We start from the raw sequence: 17,515 nt of genomic DNA on the forward strand, positions 1-17,515 counted from the left end.
CTCTCGTGCTCCTACAGGTGAACATGTACACAAAACCATGTTGGAGAATTAGCCATGATGGTGAAGGAAAAGGCGAAAGTCCCCAAGAGACGGCCCTGTAGTCGAGATTTCCGCTGTATCAGGCTCAGACCCTGACAAGTTTGGGTCGAATTTACAGATGGAGAATAGCTATCCCTTGCCTGTGTAATCTAAGGTCCGTTGGACAAGATGAAAAGAAAGGCAGGTTATTCACTAATTGAAATAAAAAAAAAAACAATATAAATAATAATTAAAAGAATTAAAAATAAATTCAACTAAAATTAAATAAATGTTAAGGGAAAATTTAAATGAAATTAAATGTTTAGAGATGAGATTGAAAAAATAAACAAATCAATTAAAAAATAACAATTAAACAAATAGGCACATATAAAAATTCAAAAATGATAAGGATGAAATTGAAAAAAAAAAAAAAATCAAGAAAATCATTAAAAACAAAAAAAAATAGCAATTAAAAAAATAAAAATAAAATTTAATTAAAAAAGCTAACAAAATCAAACAAACAAAAACAAGATCTAAAATAAAATTCAACTAGAAACAATCAACATAAATAAAACTGCAATTAATCAGTGAAAGCAATTCTTCTAGGAAATTCTCCACTATAAATAAAAAATCTGCTCCACTAATCCCCAAAAAAAGGGCAAAGCAAAAATAAGGGACTTTTAATACTCATTTTGATCAAGTGCTTTGCTTTCCACGAAGAGCATTCCCTCCTAAAAGACACGAGGATAAATAACTACATTTAAGCCTCACTTGCAATCCCGAGTTCTGGTATACAAAAAGGATGAAGATGAACAGCTTTCTTTTGTTTTTGATTTATTTATTTATTTTCAAGAATGCGGATAAATAACTTTTCCTTGTAACACTGATGGTTAAGCCTGCCCAGGGGTTGACAATCCCTGATTAAATCTCCTTTCAGTTGATTTTGATGAAGCTCGTGTCAAGGGCAATACTCCCACGCTATTTCCAGGTGCATGGATTGGCATTGAACCCGAAAGTCAACATGAAAAAAGCTGCCACGGGTTCCAAGCCACTCTGGTTAAACTTCAATCCTGCTTTGGGTTTGGCTGTTGATCAGATATAGGACGCCTCTGAGCAAGCAACCGCTTTGTGCGTTCCAGGACACCAAAGAAGATTGAGCCACCGATGCCTATCCACAGCACTCTCGGCCCTATACCCTGACATACAGTGCAAGGCAAGAAAAATTATTCTCCTCTCAAGATGTCAAGATTTTTAACCTGAAATGGTAAAAATTCATTCTCACAGCAGTCACTGCATATCCCTTCTAATTTAATAGAACCACAATATTTCTTCTCTCTTCTTTTTTGAGTGCACATCATGTTCAAACTCAGTTTGCATGGGCAAAAGAAACATTGAAGATTCACACCTTTAGGAGAGCAGTAGGTCCTTCTTCCCTAACAACAGTCGAAACACAGTCAACGATGCCTTTGTACTGGTTAGCTGATCCCTACAAAGAATAATAACACCAAAAGGCAGCTCATAAAATGGCTCAATGATGTGAAGGACAACATGCATGAGTTTTAGGCATACCTGAACCATTAACCTTGTCTTGATCACATCGAGGGGGGTGGTTATGGCTCCAGTTAGTGCACCTGCAAAACATTATTATTCAAAATACAGAGTTATTAAATTAAAATTTATTCAGTTTTTTGCTGCAGAGTGCAGTTTAAAAAGTTTAATAGAGAACATAGCAAAGAAATAGAGAAAGGTATGGGGAGCATGAAATGGGATTCATATTGACAAACTGTTCTTGAGGATATAAAAGAAACTGGGAACAAATACATTTATTCCATCTCAACTGTTCACAAGCAGTTTTCCACTCCAACTCATGCCAGTCAGGAGCTATATGACATATATAGCTATCACATTACACATGTACAACTAGTACATTGTTTTGCCCCTTTTCCTTCTTAAACTCTCGTATTTTTAATCTAATCATTAAATTTTATGTAGTTGGTATAAATTTCCTCAACCAAGCCTTTGATAAGATACCCAAATTCAATGAGAAGATGAGTATCATATGGAGGAAAAGAAGGCAATTCACATATCTGGACTTCAATATTACCAGCAAAAGCACCAATCGCAGCATTCTCAGGATCATTCAACTCTCTTTGTGCCTGCCAAGAGAAGAAGAAAGTGTACATAAAAATTTAAATACTTGGGTTTGTGCATATTCATGTACACTACTTCTATAGCCACATGTTGTGCACGTTTAATTTAATATTCACATGGTTATTTCTTATAGGTAGCAGAAACTGTACTATAGTTTAAATTTATAATATTTATTAGTAATTGATTATTCCAAACATATCATCTTTTCAATCTTCATCTCTCAAGAAAAGAAACTAGTTTACCACCTTCCAACAGTCAATGTTTCAGGGAAAGAAGGCAATGGACAAAGTCACACAAATCAATGCAAGAATCTAATTTATTTAACTCATTATGTTAAGTCAAATCACTCTTGAACTCTCATAACTCTTGTCAAACCCTATAGCTTAAGCTTTGCATGGACCCACACTATCTTGTGCTATTAATTAATTTTAATTAGAGGAGAGAAAGAGGGTGGTGAGATTCAATTTGGTCATCAAGACTTTGATATCATGTCAAAAAATCATTGTCTAACTGGGTTAAAACAAATAAACACCACTCTCTCACTTCTCCAATTATCTATGTTACATGATATGAATTGGTGACGGGCAACAATCTCTGAACCAAGAACAGAGCGCACAAATTGTATGGATTTCATCATGTATTAAAAACAAAGAAACATCTGAGTAAAACAGCACAAAGTAATTGAAGGATTGCACAAAAAACTGATGCTTGGTGAAAGCATACGGCCACTCTATAACCAATCCGTAGCTGCTCATAGATGCAGAATTGAATTGCATCAAATGGCAAATCACGCAGCAAAAAAGATCCATATCCCTGCACTCTCAAAAAGAAGTTGGAAGTCAGAAATGCATGAGGATTTATGAAGGATGATGGTAAAGGCATAATAAACAGCCAGAAATCTTTAGTCTGAAAAAGAACCTTCCTATATTTATAATAAACAATGCAAATCAAAACTTTAAATTTGCTAATTCAGAGAAATCAAGAGATCTGAGATAGCAAACAAACACATGTATCTCAGGGTTTTTATAGGGAGACATAACATACCGCATAAAAACCCTTAAAACCTTCCTTGGAGACAATAAGACGGACAGCATCGGGGGCTGAGGTGAATTGGCCAGTCTGCATCCTTTGCTTAACGACCTGAGGATTATTTAATTTGAGTAATAATGGCCTATATATATATATTATTTTTTATTTTCATATGGATGCACAAGTTAACAATATATACCTCTGTTGGAACACGAATGAGAGAAGCAGCAATCCCTCCCACAGCACCCGCAGTCTACATAAAAGTCAACAACCTTATAGCTACTGCAAGAAAAGAGTATTCATAAAAGGGAAAAAAAATACTTCACTGTAGACAACCTTAGCTTAAAAATTAAAAATTTAGGACAGTTGCGTTGCACTGGTAGATAATGATCTTGACAGTTGACACTATCTGGGTGGCTGGTGTGATAGATGATGTAAATTATATTCCATGATGGAATAATAAAGAATATAAGACATCATACAATTCTAATCCTGTGAGGAAATGAGGAGAGAACGAAGGAACAGTGCGCCATATTGTATCTTAGAGCTTCAACCAAATTAATTAATTAACACTTTGATGACAGATGCAAGCTTTGCAGTGTGACTGAGCTGTGTAAACAGACCTACAAATTGGAAGGCCTATTTGACATTCTGCATTGAGCATGCACCCGAGCCAATATTCATACCATGACAGAAAATACTCCAAATTGAAAACAGAATCTTACCAGATGAGCTACAGCACTGAGATTTTCAGGAAACGTCTTCAACAATTTCTGCTTGGTAGGCTCATATACTCCAACAAATAACGCAGAAGCTCTGAAGAATAGAAAAGAAAATAAAAAGTAGAGAGAGAAACACTACCAACTAACTGGGAACCAAAAGCAGGCATGGATACAGGGAAGAAAAGAACTTCATGGTAACCAGATATTAAATTTTAATTGATCGGGTCATGTAACTTCATCCAGAGTTATTTTGTTGATCATTCACAATACAATAACAGTTGAGAACCTCCTATGAAATTATAATTATGTTTTCCACTTCTTGTATGCAGTTGATTAGATTTAGAAGAGAGGAAACTGAAAGTTTAATTATCAAAATTTAACAAGACTAGTGTCTAAACTCAATTCCTTAACCTGCCCGTAAAGAAGAAAAATACTACTCTATTTGGAAAATGAACACTCTGCGTGGAAGAGTTTACTACTTCCTGCACCCTAAAACTTTTTGAGTTCATCAGAAAATTGAAGCATGAGACTATAAGCTTATTCATTCATTTTGATTAGCAGTTTTTAACCATAACAAAAATTAGAATGTGAGCTTTTCTAATTTTCAATTGTAAATACTAAACAACGACACTACCAGAGGCAGACATGGATAGAGGGAGACAGCATGTGCACAGAGTCACACCCACCCCACCACACAGGTATTTCAGATTTCATCAACTTTCCTACTGAACTCGTGGAATTAGTTTTTTTAATGAATCATGAATAATCGCAAAATCAGCCAGGAACATGTCAAGCTTTTGAACTTGAAAGCCTGCTAGAGTGCTAGCGTGCTGGAGCACTAATTCTCCAATGTGCATGATCAGTACAAGAATACTTAACACAGTGGGAGATGGCTAGCATGCTCATGTATACGCGTATATTGGAACAATGAACTAGGGAACTTCCATGCTGCAAAAGGTACTTACGGTAAGACACCAGCTAGATTTCCAGCCAATCCAGAATAAAGACCCTTTAACATTATTTTTCCACCACCACGAGCCGCCTGTAAACAGTAAATTCCAAAGCATTCTTGTTATTATTCAGTGCAGATGGAATAAATACATAACAAATTGTCAAAATTAAGCACCCAAGAGAATCTATCAAACCATAAGGCAAGGTAAGAATTTAAGAAATTAGAAATGAGATAGAAAAAACATAGTATTAAGAAAGACAAAGGACAATAATATCCAAAACAAACATTAAACAAAGAGAGGCCCTGCCTGAAGTCTTGTCTTTATGGTATCAATAGGATACAATGCAGTTTCAACAACAACACCAGCTGTACCTCCTGCTATAACTCCCTCTGCCAAAAATTTAAAGAATACACACACACACACATATTTTATATGAAAAAAAAGGAAAAAAAAGAAGATATGATAGCGCACAATTAAAGAAACATACCGAATAAAATACGCAAGAAATCAAATGGGCTATCTTCTTGAGCATTGATTGATGCAAAAGGCTTTTTTTTTTGCATTTTCAAAATAGGTGCATCTGCAAAACCAAAAAGAACAAAGCTTGCAATTCAATTCAACAAAAAAAAATGTTTCATTCTGCTAATTATTAGATAAGTGTAATAGAAAAAGGGAAAAAAAACAAAAAGTAGGTACCTAAATGGGGTTTTGAAGAGGTTTTTGTGTCCACAGCTAATGTTAAAGGACCCATTTTTTTTGTTTACTAAAAAGAAACTAGAACCTCACTTCACTCTCCACAACCAAAAGACTATGAAATCAATTGATTATCGATACATGTGACAGAGAGAGGAGGGGAAACTAAAGAGAAGGGAAGAAGTTATGAAGGAGCAGTGGCTCTGGGCTCGTCTGGTTGAAAACAGTGAGACAGCCAGAGATTGAGGGAAGCATTTGCTATGGGTGGCAAATATAAACTTATATGATATAAATCCGTCCCTAAAGTTTAGAAAAACAAAATACCAGTCCTTTCAGGTAAGAAATTATATATTTAATCCTTATATGATATAACTCCGTCTGCCATTGTGTTCTGAGTCTTCTGACTGCGTTTTTTTTAAAAAAACAATTAGCTTCAAATTAATATTTTCAGAGTTTTTGAGTTGTTTTAATATTTTAATGCTAAAAATAAATTTTAAAAAATAAAAAAATATTTTTTTAATATATTTTTAAGTAAAGAATATTTTGAAAAATAATTTTTACTTCCTCTTGTTTTATGTTTGTTCCATTTATTTTATATTTTGTATATTTAAAAAAAAAAAGATAAATAGGTAAGATAGGGATTTTTTTATTATTAGGAAAGAAGGCGTTTTGAAGAAAAATAAAACGAAAACGTGGTCATCTCTAATCAAGTAAATATTGGATTATTTTTAATGGTATATGATCAAATTAATTAGTTTCATTAAACTATAGGAATTAAGTGACAATTGAGTCTTTGTATGGATGAAGTGAATTCTTCCGCTGAAGCCCAAATATGAAATATCATTCCCATATTTGGTCATAGGCACAAATAATATCTTCATAAAGAAAGATGACAATTTACTCATATATACTGATCAATTTGTGCTAAAGCCCTTAATGCTGATGTTCTTGAATCATCTTCCAACAAACCATCCGATGATAATTTCTGTAACAACATAAAGGATGTCACGATTCATATTGTGAAGCGTCAAAATAAAGCTTTCTTTGTTGTTAATTATATATCCATTCCTTTGTCTTTATCTAAGCCAAGGCTTCCCGTTTGAATATGCCTTCTTTGATGGTAATGGCATAACAATTTCTGATAAAAATGTTTCATATAGCAATGTCTTTCGATGCAAATTATGATACTCTCGTTTGGACTCTTAAGCAGAACAGTGTTGGTGATTTGAAGATCGGGAGAAGTTGGCTGGCTTACAGAGCCCCAAATTAGCTAAAACGTTCCGTGACGGTCTTCTTAAAAAACGAAACCCTTGTCCGACCACGTTAATTAAATGCGTATTTCTTTGGCCTAATCGAAGAATCAGAAGAGCATTGCACTAGGATATTTCAAGAAACATTGAGGACTCTTTCTCGCTATGATGAACAGCTAAAATTTCCATACATTTATCTGGAAAAGGTGATGAAAAGATGCTAATAGCAGCATATGGAGTCCAGTACATGCCATCTCAAAGGTGTGTGCTTAATGAGGAAAATAAGAACTTGACCATGATACAGTTGAAATCAGCTATGCCCTGCTCTCTGGCTGATTGCAGAAGATTGGATTATGGATCATCATGCAACAAACTAGACTTTGATGGCAATGTTTCTTATGCTTTTAATATGTACTTCCAAGTGCATGATCTAGATGAAGGGGCATGTGATTTCAATGGATTAGCAATGATGGTTAAAACAAATGCCTGTCGATGAGATTTCCATTTCCCATTGCAGCTTGTGGGTGCTGGAGAGACTCAAATTGGCATATGAAACAAGCATCATTTCTGGATTAATGTTGGCATTTTCACCCTGATGTAATAACACAATAACCAATTTACAGCATTGGTATTGTACTTTTTTCTTATTGGTCCACTGATTTATTATTAATACTTTTCATTGGCTATATATGATGAGATAATTCTTCTAATCTTTTATCAGGACTCCAACTCGGAGCATGAGTGGGAGGTTTCTTTAGCAGTGATCTGCATTTCTTTGGTTGAAACAGTAGAAAGAGATTTCTTTAGCAATGAAATTAGTTATAACAGTACCAACTATCTGCATTTCTTTTGGTGATAGATTTGTATTTAGCATTTGATTTTACTGTTATCACTTTTCTGCATTTCTCTTAGTGATAGAATTACAATTAGCTTTTGAAACTTTTAATTTACATTTTTGAGTTTTGTATATTAAACTGATACGCAAGAGTTTGGTGTTATTTCTGATTAAAATCTGATTACGTGCGTGTATAAGATGTTTTATGAAATATATATATATATATATATATATATATATATATAATGGCCATTGATTACTTATGAAAGAATATTGCAATTAGACTTGCTTTTATTTATTTTTGCACCATATTATACACTATCACCAGTTCTTATGTGATCTTTCAATTGCAAATTCCATCTTCACAACTACACTATACTCACCAATCTGCAGATGAGTTACCTCATCTACCTAATGGTGCTGCACTCATAACTTCATGACCCATCCAGGTCCAATTGCCGTTGAATCAAAGGTTGAAATCAAAACTTCCAGGCGTAACTATGTGGAGATCCATTTCTGGTCTTTAACATCAATTGCAGAATGCAAACTTGAGCCCTCTGGAAGTCCTAGCGGAGGATCTTGGCAGGAACAATTGTCAACTGTAAATAGCTCCCATTCTTTTATTTCACATTTTTCCAAGGCAGAAGCAAGTCTCTTGCTCTCCTTTTCATCTGGGTAGGCTCCATCTGAACTAACAAGCACTGCTCCTGTATATGCCTGTCCTGCAACTCGAGCAGCCCCACTGTAATGAAACAGACCCCAACTAAAATCATCAGAGACGTCCACAATCGTCCAACACTCATTGGAAACAACACCATTGTCCAATACACTGAAGTAAAATGTTCCAGGAACTTTGCCTCTTTTGACACGATACTTCCTTCTCCTCCAAACTACCTTCCCCTCTAGAGTTTTAACTTGGAAAACTGGCTCGTACCAAAATGAACCTTTCGCCTTTCCTCTGTAGAACAACTGGTACTGGCATGGAAATTGATCGTAAGCTGGGTTCTGTCCTGCAATTACCCGCCAACTCCAGTCCAGACTCCCCAACCAACCCACAAAAAGATCCTCTGCAGTATCATGACTTAAGTCCTCCCCTCGAAACCTGGCCATGGGAGGCACAAAAGGTTTTTCAGGGATCTTCGCATCCAATTCAAGACAATTGTTCTTCTGCAGCACACAAAGAGAAAATGCTTCCAGGTTTGGACTTTCGTAAGAAGCAATACATCTATAATTACACACCTGATCGACTGGGCTGCATTTGTTCAAGCATTGAAGAGCTTTCCTGCAGTCAGGATCCAATAGACAATTTAATATCTGAGGCCCACAATTCTTGACCATGCAGTTCAAGGTGGAAAACCCTTTTGATCTCAGGTTCTTTAGGAATGGTACAGGTCTTATATAAGCATTGATTATTATCAACAAGCAGAACCTGATGTCATCCGAATTATGTCGCTTCCATGCGTCTGATACGGTCTGCACTACATCCATAGAATCACTGGCTTTCTTCGACAGTGAAATTCCAAATGTTTTTGCAAATAAGGTCCCACTGGTCTCATTCTGAACATAAGATCCTCCTAATTTGCTCACTAGATTCGGAGATGAGTCAAAGCATACAATGTTTGGAACATTTTTGCTTTCGGTTTCAATCCACTTGACTGATTCTTGATCCGTAACAGCCACTATCAGCAATATATCTGCACAGCTCAATGCCTTTAGTAGAATCTCGGTTTGATCCTTGGATTGATACAAGTCATCAGTAAACACCAGCATATCATATCCTTCATCAACCCACTTCAATCTTTTTGCCTAGTAACGAAAAGAAAGAGTTACCAAAAGAGAATGCGACCTTGCAAAATATACAAGACATGGTATTTCACTATAAAACCAACAACAACAACAAAAAACACCATTCGTTTTTGGAGATAACATTCTTCAGTATTTCATTACTACAAAAAAATAAAAACCACAAAATAACCCAAGGGATAAGCTCTAGTGATCAGGTCCAAGGTTTGCTACCTTAAGGTCATCCATTCAAGTTTCGGAGGGCTACAGCGTAGGATTTTCCTCCAGAATCCTCTAGCCCAAGCATTGATGACATTTGCTTAACTAATCTTGGGATGTAGACTTTGTCCAGTGCAAACTAGCTAATCCAAGATCGGACTTGACAGTTAAACGAAAACATTTACAACCACACAATTCCAGCAATTCCCATATCAGAGAAAGCATGACAACCCATCCTGAATAATCATTTTGTATCATCATATAATTGATGCAAAAGGGTCATGTAATTATCAGGAAAATATTAACAATCTCTCATAAAAAAAAACCGAATTATCCAAAAATTCTACCATTAATTTCCATTATACAAACACATGCAGTTACATCTGAAGGTACCCTGACCGCACAGTGAGGTCCATGAATGAGACTACACAGGTATGGATATGCTACCTAGAAGTTAGCTGAAAGTATTTTTAGCACTGATACTTACAGTATGGAGCATGACCTCTTCCCAAGGAGTGCGTTTTAAAGGGCTGATGCTTCCTGCGCCAACAATGGTGACTATTCTCACTGGCGGGTCAGGTTGCTTCTCAGTCACCGCAGTTCCGTGCTCCAAAACCGCGGGAATTTTAGTTTCTGTGGGCTTAATTGTTTTTTTGGCGCGAAAAGACTGAGAAACCTGGAAATGAAGTGGAATCCGGTGGTGGTGAGCCGATAATAGACCGGGAATGGAGGGAATGAACCGGCGGCTAGGTTGGAGACCAGTTTTTAAATGGAAGAGAGGGGTTGTTTCTAGAGACATGGTTAGGGACGGTGGTTGAGGTTGTGGACCGCTGTCTGTCTGAAGAGGACTTTATGTCCTATGAAATATAAATAGACAAAAGAAAACACTGTTACTCAAAAAGGAAACTATCCAACAATATAAAAAATGGTTTCATTTGGGTTTGGAATGTTTAAATTTAAGCTGCCAGGGAGTTTCATATTTGAGTTTCCTTATTGATTTTAGACCATGCGTATTATTAATTAATTAATATTAAGTTATTAAAATTAAAATTAAATGAAAAAGAAAAATATTTGTCCTTTTAAAACACCGCTAAAGAGAAATTTATTCTCCTCTTGAAAACAATGTTCCTCAATTTATTATTATGGATTCACACCATAATTTGCTTTTTTTGTTTTTTTAATTTTTTCCAACTTATTTCTTTTACAAAGGGCATGAGCAGCGAGCCGGGTAAGGGGTTATTTGGGATTGAATTTTGCAAATTTATTTTGATTTGATTTATAGTGATATAATGATCTAAAAAAAATATCACAACTTTGAAGCTCAATTTAAAAAAAAACAATTTTGTTATTTATAAGAAATTTAAAATTTGAGAATCAAAATTGGAAAAGAAGAATGACAATCTTTTTTTTTTAAATAAATAGCTCCAATGCCTTCTAGCTTTAAAAATTGTCCAAAAATAATTTTTAATTTTTTTAGTTTTACAATTATATATTTTGATACAAAATTTTATTTTATTTATATTTTGAAAGAAAATCATTATAAAATAATGGAGAAAAGATAAAGAGGTCAGTTGGTCGGCTTTCAATGAAAAAAATAATTAATTTTAGTGTCAAAGTATTCCTCCTAACACCAAGGAATGCAATTGGGGTGTTTTTGGAGTTTCATGTTGCAAAAAAAAATCAGAGTTAAGGAAGTTTTTTTTTTCTATTTAGGGTTTTTTTTAGGTTGGGAAATTGATTTTTTAAGGTTGTAGGGTTTTTTTTATATTTATAAATTAAAACAAGTTAAAAAATAGGATTTAAATTAATAATAACCCTCCGACCAAAAATGCGGTAGTGAAAAATTAGATAAGCAGATTTAAAAAATAAAATAAAAGACGAACAGAAGGTTGTCTACTCTTATGTCAAGAAAAAAACATATTAAAGGGCATGAAATGGTTTAATTAAGTATATGTGTGGCATGTCGCAGGGGTTCAATTTTAGTTGAAATTAATTAAAATACGTTAATTATATATGTTTTTGTTATATTTTTTCAATAAAATATCATTTATTTTTTACTTAATTTTCTTACAAGATTGTAATTTTTTAATATTAGCTACCGTTTTTTATATGCAAATCTATATAATGTTTTTTTCCTTTAAATTTCACTTATTCACTTCTTATGATTATTTATTTTTATTAACGTTTTGTGGTTTCAAAAGACAAAATTATTGAATCCAAACAGGTTCATGAATCATCATGCAAGATATATATTATGATTTATATCTATATTTTAATTTTATAGTTTAGTCTTTAACATTAACAACTTTTTTTATATATTTATTGATATATATATATATATATATATTTAATTAAATATATGTATTAGCTTTTCAATTCATAATTAAATATGTTTTTTTATGTAAAAAACATGTTGGAAGTGCCAACACATTAAAAAATTTTTTGTTAAAAGACTTTTCATTTGACTAATGGTAAAATGTGAGTAATCTAACTAGATATTTTTTTATTTAATATTGTTCATTTTTGTTTTGTTTTCAAATAAAATTATAGAGATTATTTTTTAATATTAGCACTTTTGTGCAACACATTATAGTCATTCATTTTATATTTCATTTGATTGTTTTACTATTGTCATCTATTTTTATTATTATATAATTAAATAAAAAATAATTTTTTTTAAAATATTATTAAACCCAACTATGACCATATTTAAACTGTGTCAAATGGAATGCGATCATTTTATTATTAAAAAATACATGGAGTCTTTAAGTTTTATTATAAATCAAATCGAGTTTTATGCGACGATTCAACTTATTTTGGATTTGATATCTTTATCTATATATGTCTGTTAACTTTATATCTTAGCTTTTAGTTGATGTTAAAAACTATTTTCATATTTATTTGCTTAGTATTTTTAAATTATTTTAATATTTTAATATCAAAAATAAATTTTAAAAAATAAATAAATATATTATTTTAATATATTAAAAAAAAACATTTTAAAAAAATAACTACATGTAAAAGTTAAATGAGTCTTCTAGTTATATTCTATATTCTCCCTTGCCAGCTCACCCTTCGAAATATTTTGAAAAATCTTCTTCAGCATTGATGCCCAGACTAAAACATGTGGAACTCAAATGGCACAGAACTAGTGAAAGAACAAAACGAGAATAAAGATGATACGAGTAAACAGACACCTCAGTTTTTTTTACTGAGAAAATCACTGTAGCACCTAGATGTCTCACCATGACTACATGTCATGCAAATAATAAGCATTACAGATAAGTTCTAACAATTGTTTAGTTCAGTATGAGAACAAAAATGGAGCCAGGGAATTCCTTCTAGCAGTAAAACTGCACAAACACAAACACTGCAAATGGTACAACCACTAATTTTATCCAAATAGTGAACTAGTTATTTGACTCCTAGACAAATGCAGTATCTGCATGATCCATTGCCTTCCCAAGTTGCAGCATTTAAGTTGATCATTGGACTGTAACTATATATATTGCTGTCAAAATTTACTTTCTAGCTTAAATTTTCTAAGAGTATTTTATCACAGTACAATACACTCAAAGCTGAGCTGGTGCTTTATTTCTTGTATGAGAATTCAGCTTGAAACTCCTCCTGAAACCATTCCCGGGACTTGGTTTTCGCTTCCAATACAACATCATCAAGAAATATCCTTAGTGGAAATTCATCTGGCACAAGACTCTGATATATTTCAAAATGTTCTGCAGCTGCTTCTTTTCGACCCAACAGACTGTATATTATTCCCTGCCACAAATTCCCATTATTGGTTGTTGATAAAAGTAAAACTGTAATATTTAATTCTTTATGCTACAACTCCATTCTGTTAATTGCATTCCTTGCACAATTAGTAATCAATATTTTCCATAGGAGATTGAGGATTTACACAAAAAATGTTCTTCTCCAAATTTTGTGGAACACATAACAACTCAGGAAGAACCAAAAATACTGTATTTCATCAGAGTATCAGTAAACATGCTTGCTGCTACTAGTTATATACAAGGTTGTTTCCAACTTAGAATGAAACTTGACTGGTGCTCAGTAAGAAGTAAGATTTAAGGGTACAGTGTCTCTTTCAGAACTCTCAACAGAATATAGACAACCATACTGTCATAAGCAACAAATTATGGACACATGAAATTTGATATAAATTAAAGGCAACGTGCTTCAAGATAAATGTAAGAAAATTATGAGCAGATTTGAAATCTTTAAAAGATGGTGTCGTGCCTCAAGCTTTAAGTTTAAGAAAACTGAAAGAATCAATTTATGTTACACATTTGCAAGCAGGAACACACAATTGAAACAAGCTTACCTGGCAAAGATAAGGCCGAAAATCTCGTGGGTTGTCACTAACCAGACCTTGAAATTTCTTCAAAGCTTCCTCCAATTCCCCCTGCAAAGTATGCAAGTTTTAACATATTAAAAGTGGGAAAATCAATTCGTTGACTTGATCCATTATCTACCAATCAATATCTTTCCCTTTTTCCAGTTCAATGGCACTTATTGATGCCCTATTTTCAAACATGCATTTGCACAAAGTATAGTGTGGAACAATTTTTACGAGGCCTAACACTCCTCATATCCCACTTGACCTTGGAAAAGAAAGAACTAGCTGATGGGACTCACCTTTACAACAAGCATTTGTGCAATTAGAATTCTAATGTTTCTCTCCTCAGTGACTCTTTTTTCACGACGGGCAACTTCCAGAGCTTTATTCAGCATCTCAAAGACAGCTGGACCTTCAAGACTTTTGTGCATCACCAATGCCAGACCCTGCACCAAACAGAGAGTCGGATACTACTTCTAATTGCCAGTGACGAGAAAGAACACTAAAAAGACACAGATGTTGGTATCAACATAGAAATGTGATGGCATATTGATGTGCTAGTTATATAGACAATGGTTCTCTAAGAAATCCTATACCACCATGCAATTCATGATTCAGTCTCAGTGGCTAGGAATGGAGCTACTCAATAAGAGTATTTTGATAAATATTGAGGTCTTGTCAAGTTGTTCATGGCTTTCCATCAACTAGTAAAGTGAAATCTGATGAAGATGACACATTAACATAATTAATAGCAACACAAGGGACTATGGAACCCTTGATAAAAAAAAAAAAAAGAACGAAAAGGATTATCTTATAGTTGTTTGACAATAAGAAAGCTAATTATTAGTTGAATCCCTTGATAGCAGGAGCAATAGGAATGAAATCTGATTACTCCTGGAATTACTGAAAACTCATTCCCAAGCCAAATCCTTATTTGCAGTTTGCCCATTGTACTATAACCAAATAGAAATGAAACAGTGATAAGAATACCAATGGCCAAGAAATCAGAAAGTACCAAGCTCATAATTATCTGCCACAGACACAAAGTAGGCGTGCTGGTTTAACTAGGAGATGAGTTTCGACAAACTGTGGGATTAAATTCAAACCCAAGGAACTATAACTGGCAACAAGAAAAATGAAATTTGATCACTTGTCATTAAACGATGTTACTGTAAAAATCTAATATAGTAATATTTAAATTATATTATCAAAAAAGTGATTTTCAACAGATATCACTTCAGTGGTCTCTAAAGCTCCAGTTTTATTGAATTGCTTCCAAACACATCCATCCTTCCTAAAGATTTCTCCCCTAGCCACCTTTCTAACTTGAATAACGAAAATTGGAACTCAAGAAAGAAATCTAGGTCACAGCCAATTGTATTGAGAACAACATGTTTGACTGTTTGAGGAGATGACTTCTAAACAAACACATGAGAAGAAACTATGTATAAAATAATACTACCACAAAGACTTCAGAAAGTAACACAGATTGGAATGGCTCAACGGTTCTATGCTCAAGCCTTTGCATCCATCAATCAGTAGCGTCTCTGTTCCCATAACGAACAAAGGGTAATCTTTGGTAAAATTAAGAAAAAGCTTTATGAGGTCAATTACAGAAACGGCTGTATATCTACTTGTACCTTTTCAAACTAATCACCTATCCCTCTAGGAAGCATTTTTTTCTGACCAGATTATTTATTCACCCATATTTGAACTCCGTTAGTAGTCAGCCTCCATAACTTTCAAAACAGATAGCTAGAGCAAATGCTTTTGTGCAACTCTGTGATCATCTCAGCACTCGTACATGTACGCATTTAATGAAAAAACAAAAGCACACACACCCAAGGTTATTTTTCTGCACACACAGCTACTATTTTGTAGGAAAAAAAAATTCAGAAGACAGGAATACCGGATCAAGAATCATACGTGCAAAGCTCTAAGCAAAAGAGGTCTCTCTATCAAGATTTCCTTGAACAACGTTTTAGCCTTACTCAACTGCCCCATCATCTCATAACAAAGTGCCTCTAAAAGCCTCCATTCAACTTGCTCAGGCTCAATATCAATCAACCTCTCGACATACTTCACAGCCTCTTTAGTCTGTCCTCTCCTCATTTTCCCATGCACAACGACCTTCAATGCCTCCACATTCCTTGGCTCTATCTCCAAAACCTTCTCAAACATCTCCTCATCCTCTCTTTTCTCCATATGGGCATCTCTCTTTTCCTCTAAATTCACACTAGGACCAGTTGTTTGAGCAGGAAGCGCCAAACTTTGCCTAGTATTTAAACCAAAAGAACCAATAAAAATGAATGCCCCAACAAGGGAAACCAAAACCTTCTCGGACAAAAAATTGGTGAATTTGTAGTTTGTCTTGGAGAGACTAGAAGTGAGTATTTGAGGAAAGGGTGACATACAAGAGTGTTTCGAGGATATGCGTAGTCTGTGCCTGTTGTGGATGTTGAGTGGATTGAAGGAACATAGTGGGGGTTTTAGTGGATTGAAGAAGCAATCTTTTGACAATTTCAAATTCTGAAATTGTGATGATGGAGGGTAAGCAGAGAATGTTTTAATTGAACCCATTTTTTAGGATGAATCAATCAAGAAGATTTGCCCATTCAAATCAAAACCCAGGCACTGGCTAGAGTTTTACTGTTTAAAACCATCTGGTGTTTCAACTTCATTGCACAGACAAATGAAGATGCCTGAAGGATTAAAATCGGTGTCTATAAGAGTAACTACAAACCAGTCCTTTTACTATACATCTTAGTAGTCTACAGCCCCTGAATTACTTTCCTTTAAACAATTATCTCTTATTTAATTTTAACTGTTTCAATTACTGATCTTTTATTATTTTTTCAATTTTAAGTATTAATGTTATTTTTATGTGACTTGTCTATTTTTAAAAAATAATTTTGAAAACAATACTAATGTTAATTTGATTGATGACGCTTATGATTAGGAAATGAATTTTTTTCAATGGAGATCAATTAAGATATTAGGATTTGCTTTATTCTAGGTTTCAAGTTTAAATTTTTTTACTAACAAATATTTTTGGGGTCATGAATAACAAAATATAAGCTCTGTTTTGGAATGCTTGCTCAAGTTGTAGAAACTTAATCTGATATATATAAGTTGATCTAAAATACCTTATGTATATATAAAAAATTTAATTAGAATAAAAATTTAAAATTTTATAAAATTATGTGTTGTATTGAGTTTAAATTGAATAAATAAAATTATTGTTTCTTTTTCTAGTTTTTGATGATAATAGTTTTTTTTTTAGTTTCATGAATGTGAAATTATAATAGTTTATATTGTTAAGTAGATTTAGTATATTAATTTAGGTTTTATTTTTGTGTTGAAAATTTTAAAAACACATTTTCATTTTTGCTTTTTTCCCCTTTTTTTCAATTTAAATTATAATTTTCATAATTTTTTTTATCAGGACTCACTTTTTCCTAGATAACAAGGTATAAACTCTGTTTTGAAAGGCTTGTTTAAGTTGT

The 17,515-nt window shown here is 33.6% G+C and overlaps 3 protein-coding genes across 3 annotated transcripts; all 3 read right to left on the minus strand.

Moving 5' to 3' along the window:
- Positions 1-577: 577 nt before the first annotated feature.
- On the minus strand, positions 578-5,826 carry LOC133695069 (S-adenosylmethionine carrier 1, chloroplastic/mitochondrial). The gene is made up of 12 exons (XM_062116843.1): positions 5,570-5,826; positions 5,361-5,453; positions 5,180-5,262; positions 4,886-4,962; positions 3,924-4,014; positions 3,398-3,451; positions 3,214-3,309; positions 2,893-2,982; positions 2,123-2,174; positions 1,588-1,649; positions 1,424-1,504; positions 578-1,214 (listed from the first exon to the last, which is right to left on the minus strand). Exons 1-12 carry the CDS (start codon positions 5,622-5,624, stop codon positions 1,083-1,085), a joined length of 966 nt encoding a protein of 321 aa, XP_061972827.1. The 5' UTR covers positions 5,625-5,826; the 3' UTR covers positions 578-1,082.
- A 2,081-nt stretch (positions 5,827-7,907) lies between these two features.
- Positions 7,908-10,521, minus strand: LOC133693625 (uncharacterized). Its single transcript, XM_062114870.1, has 2 exons — positions 10,140-10,521; positions 7,908-9,457 (listed from the first exon to the last, which is right to left on the minus strand). The coding sequence occupies exons 1-2, from the start codon at positions 10,449-10,451 to the stop codon at positions 8,150-8,152; spliced, it is 1,620 nt and encodes a 539-aa protein (XP_061970854.1). The 5' UTR covers positions 10,452-10,521; the 3' UTR covers positions 7,908-8,149.
- Positions 10,522-12,804: 2,283 nt separating this feature from the next.
- On the minus strand, positions 12,805-16,689 carry LOC133694031 (protein SLOW GREEN 1, chloroplastic-like). Its single transcript, XM_062115448.1, has 4 exons — positions 15,936-16,689; positions 14,309-14,455; positions 13,995-14,075; positions 12,805-13,429 (listed from the first exon to the last, which is right to left on the minus strand). Exons 1-4 carry the CDS (start codon positions 16,587-16,589, stop codon positions 13,244-13,246), a joined length of 1,068 nt encoding a protein of 355 aa, XP_061971432.1. The 5' UTR covers positions 16,590-16,689; the 3' UTR covers positions 12,805-13,243.
- Positions 16,690-17,515: the final 826 nt, after the last annotated feature.

The sequence above is a fragment of the Populus nigra genome, chromosome 5 (genome assembly GCF_951802175.1).
Source record: "Populus nigra chromosome 5, ddPopNigr1.1, whole genome shotgun sequence".
NCBI classification, from domain to species: Eukaryota; Viridiplantae; Streptophyta; class Magnoliopsida; order Malpighiales; family Salicaceae; genus Populus; species Populus nigra.

What these genes read in the sequence shown, in the direction of transcription:
- LOC133693625 (XM_062114870.1), bottom strand. Translation starts at nt 10,451, where the DNA reads ATGTCTCTAGAAACAACCCCTCTCTTCCATTTAAAAACTGGTCTCCAA. An exon ending in AAGAGGTCATGCTCCATACT is followed by an intron (nt 9,458 to 10,139) that starts GTAAGTATCAGT and finishes TTTCGTTACTAG; the next exon opens with GCAAAAAGATTGAAGTGGGT.
- LOC133695069 (XM_062116843.1), bottom strand. Translation starts at nt 5,624, where the DNA reads ATGGGTCCTTTAACATTAGCTGTGGACACAAAAACCTCTTCAAAACCC. An exon ending in CTCTTCAAAACCCCATTTAG is followed by an intron (nt 5,454 to 5,569) that starts GTACCTACTTTT and finishes TTGGTTTTGCAG; the next exon opens with ATGCACCTATTTTGAAAATG. An exon ending in GGATTGGTTATAGAGTGGCC is followed by an intron (nt 2,175 to 2,892) that starts GTATGCTTTCAC and finishes TTCTCTTGGCAG; the next exon opens with GCACAAAGAGAGTTGAATGA.
- LOC133694031 (XM_062115448.1), bottom strand. Translation starts at nt 16,589, where the DNA reads ATGGGTTCAATTAAAACATTCTCTGCTTACCCTCCATCATCACAATTT. An exon ending in TTTTGCTTAGAGCTTTGCAC is followed by an intron (nt 14,456 to 15,935) that starts GTATGATTCTTG and finishes TGTTTGGTGCAG; the next exon opens with GGTCTGGCATTGGTGATGCA. An exon ending in CACAAATGCTTGTTGTAAAG is followed by an intron (nt 14,076 to 14,308) that starts GTGAGTCCCATC and finishes CATACTTTGCAG; the next exon opens with GGGGAATTGGAGGAAGCTTT.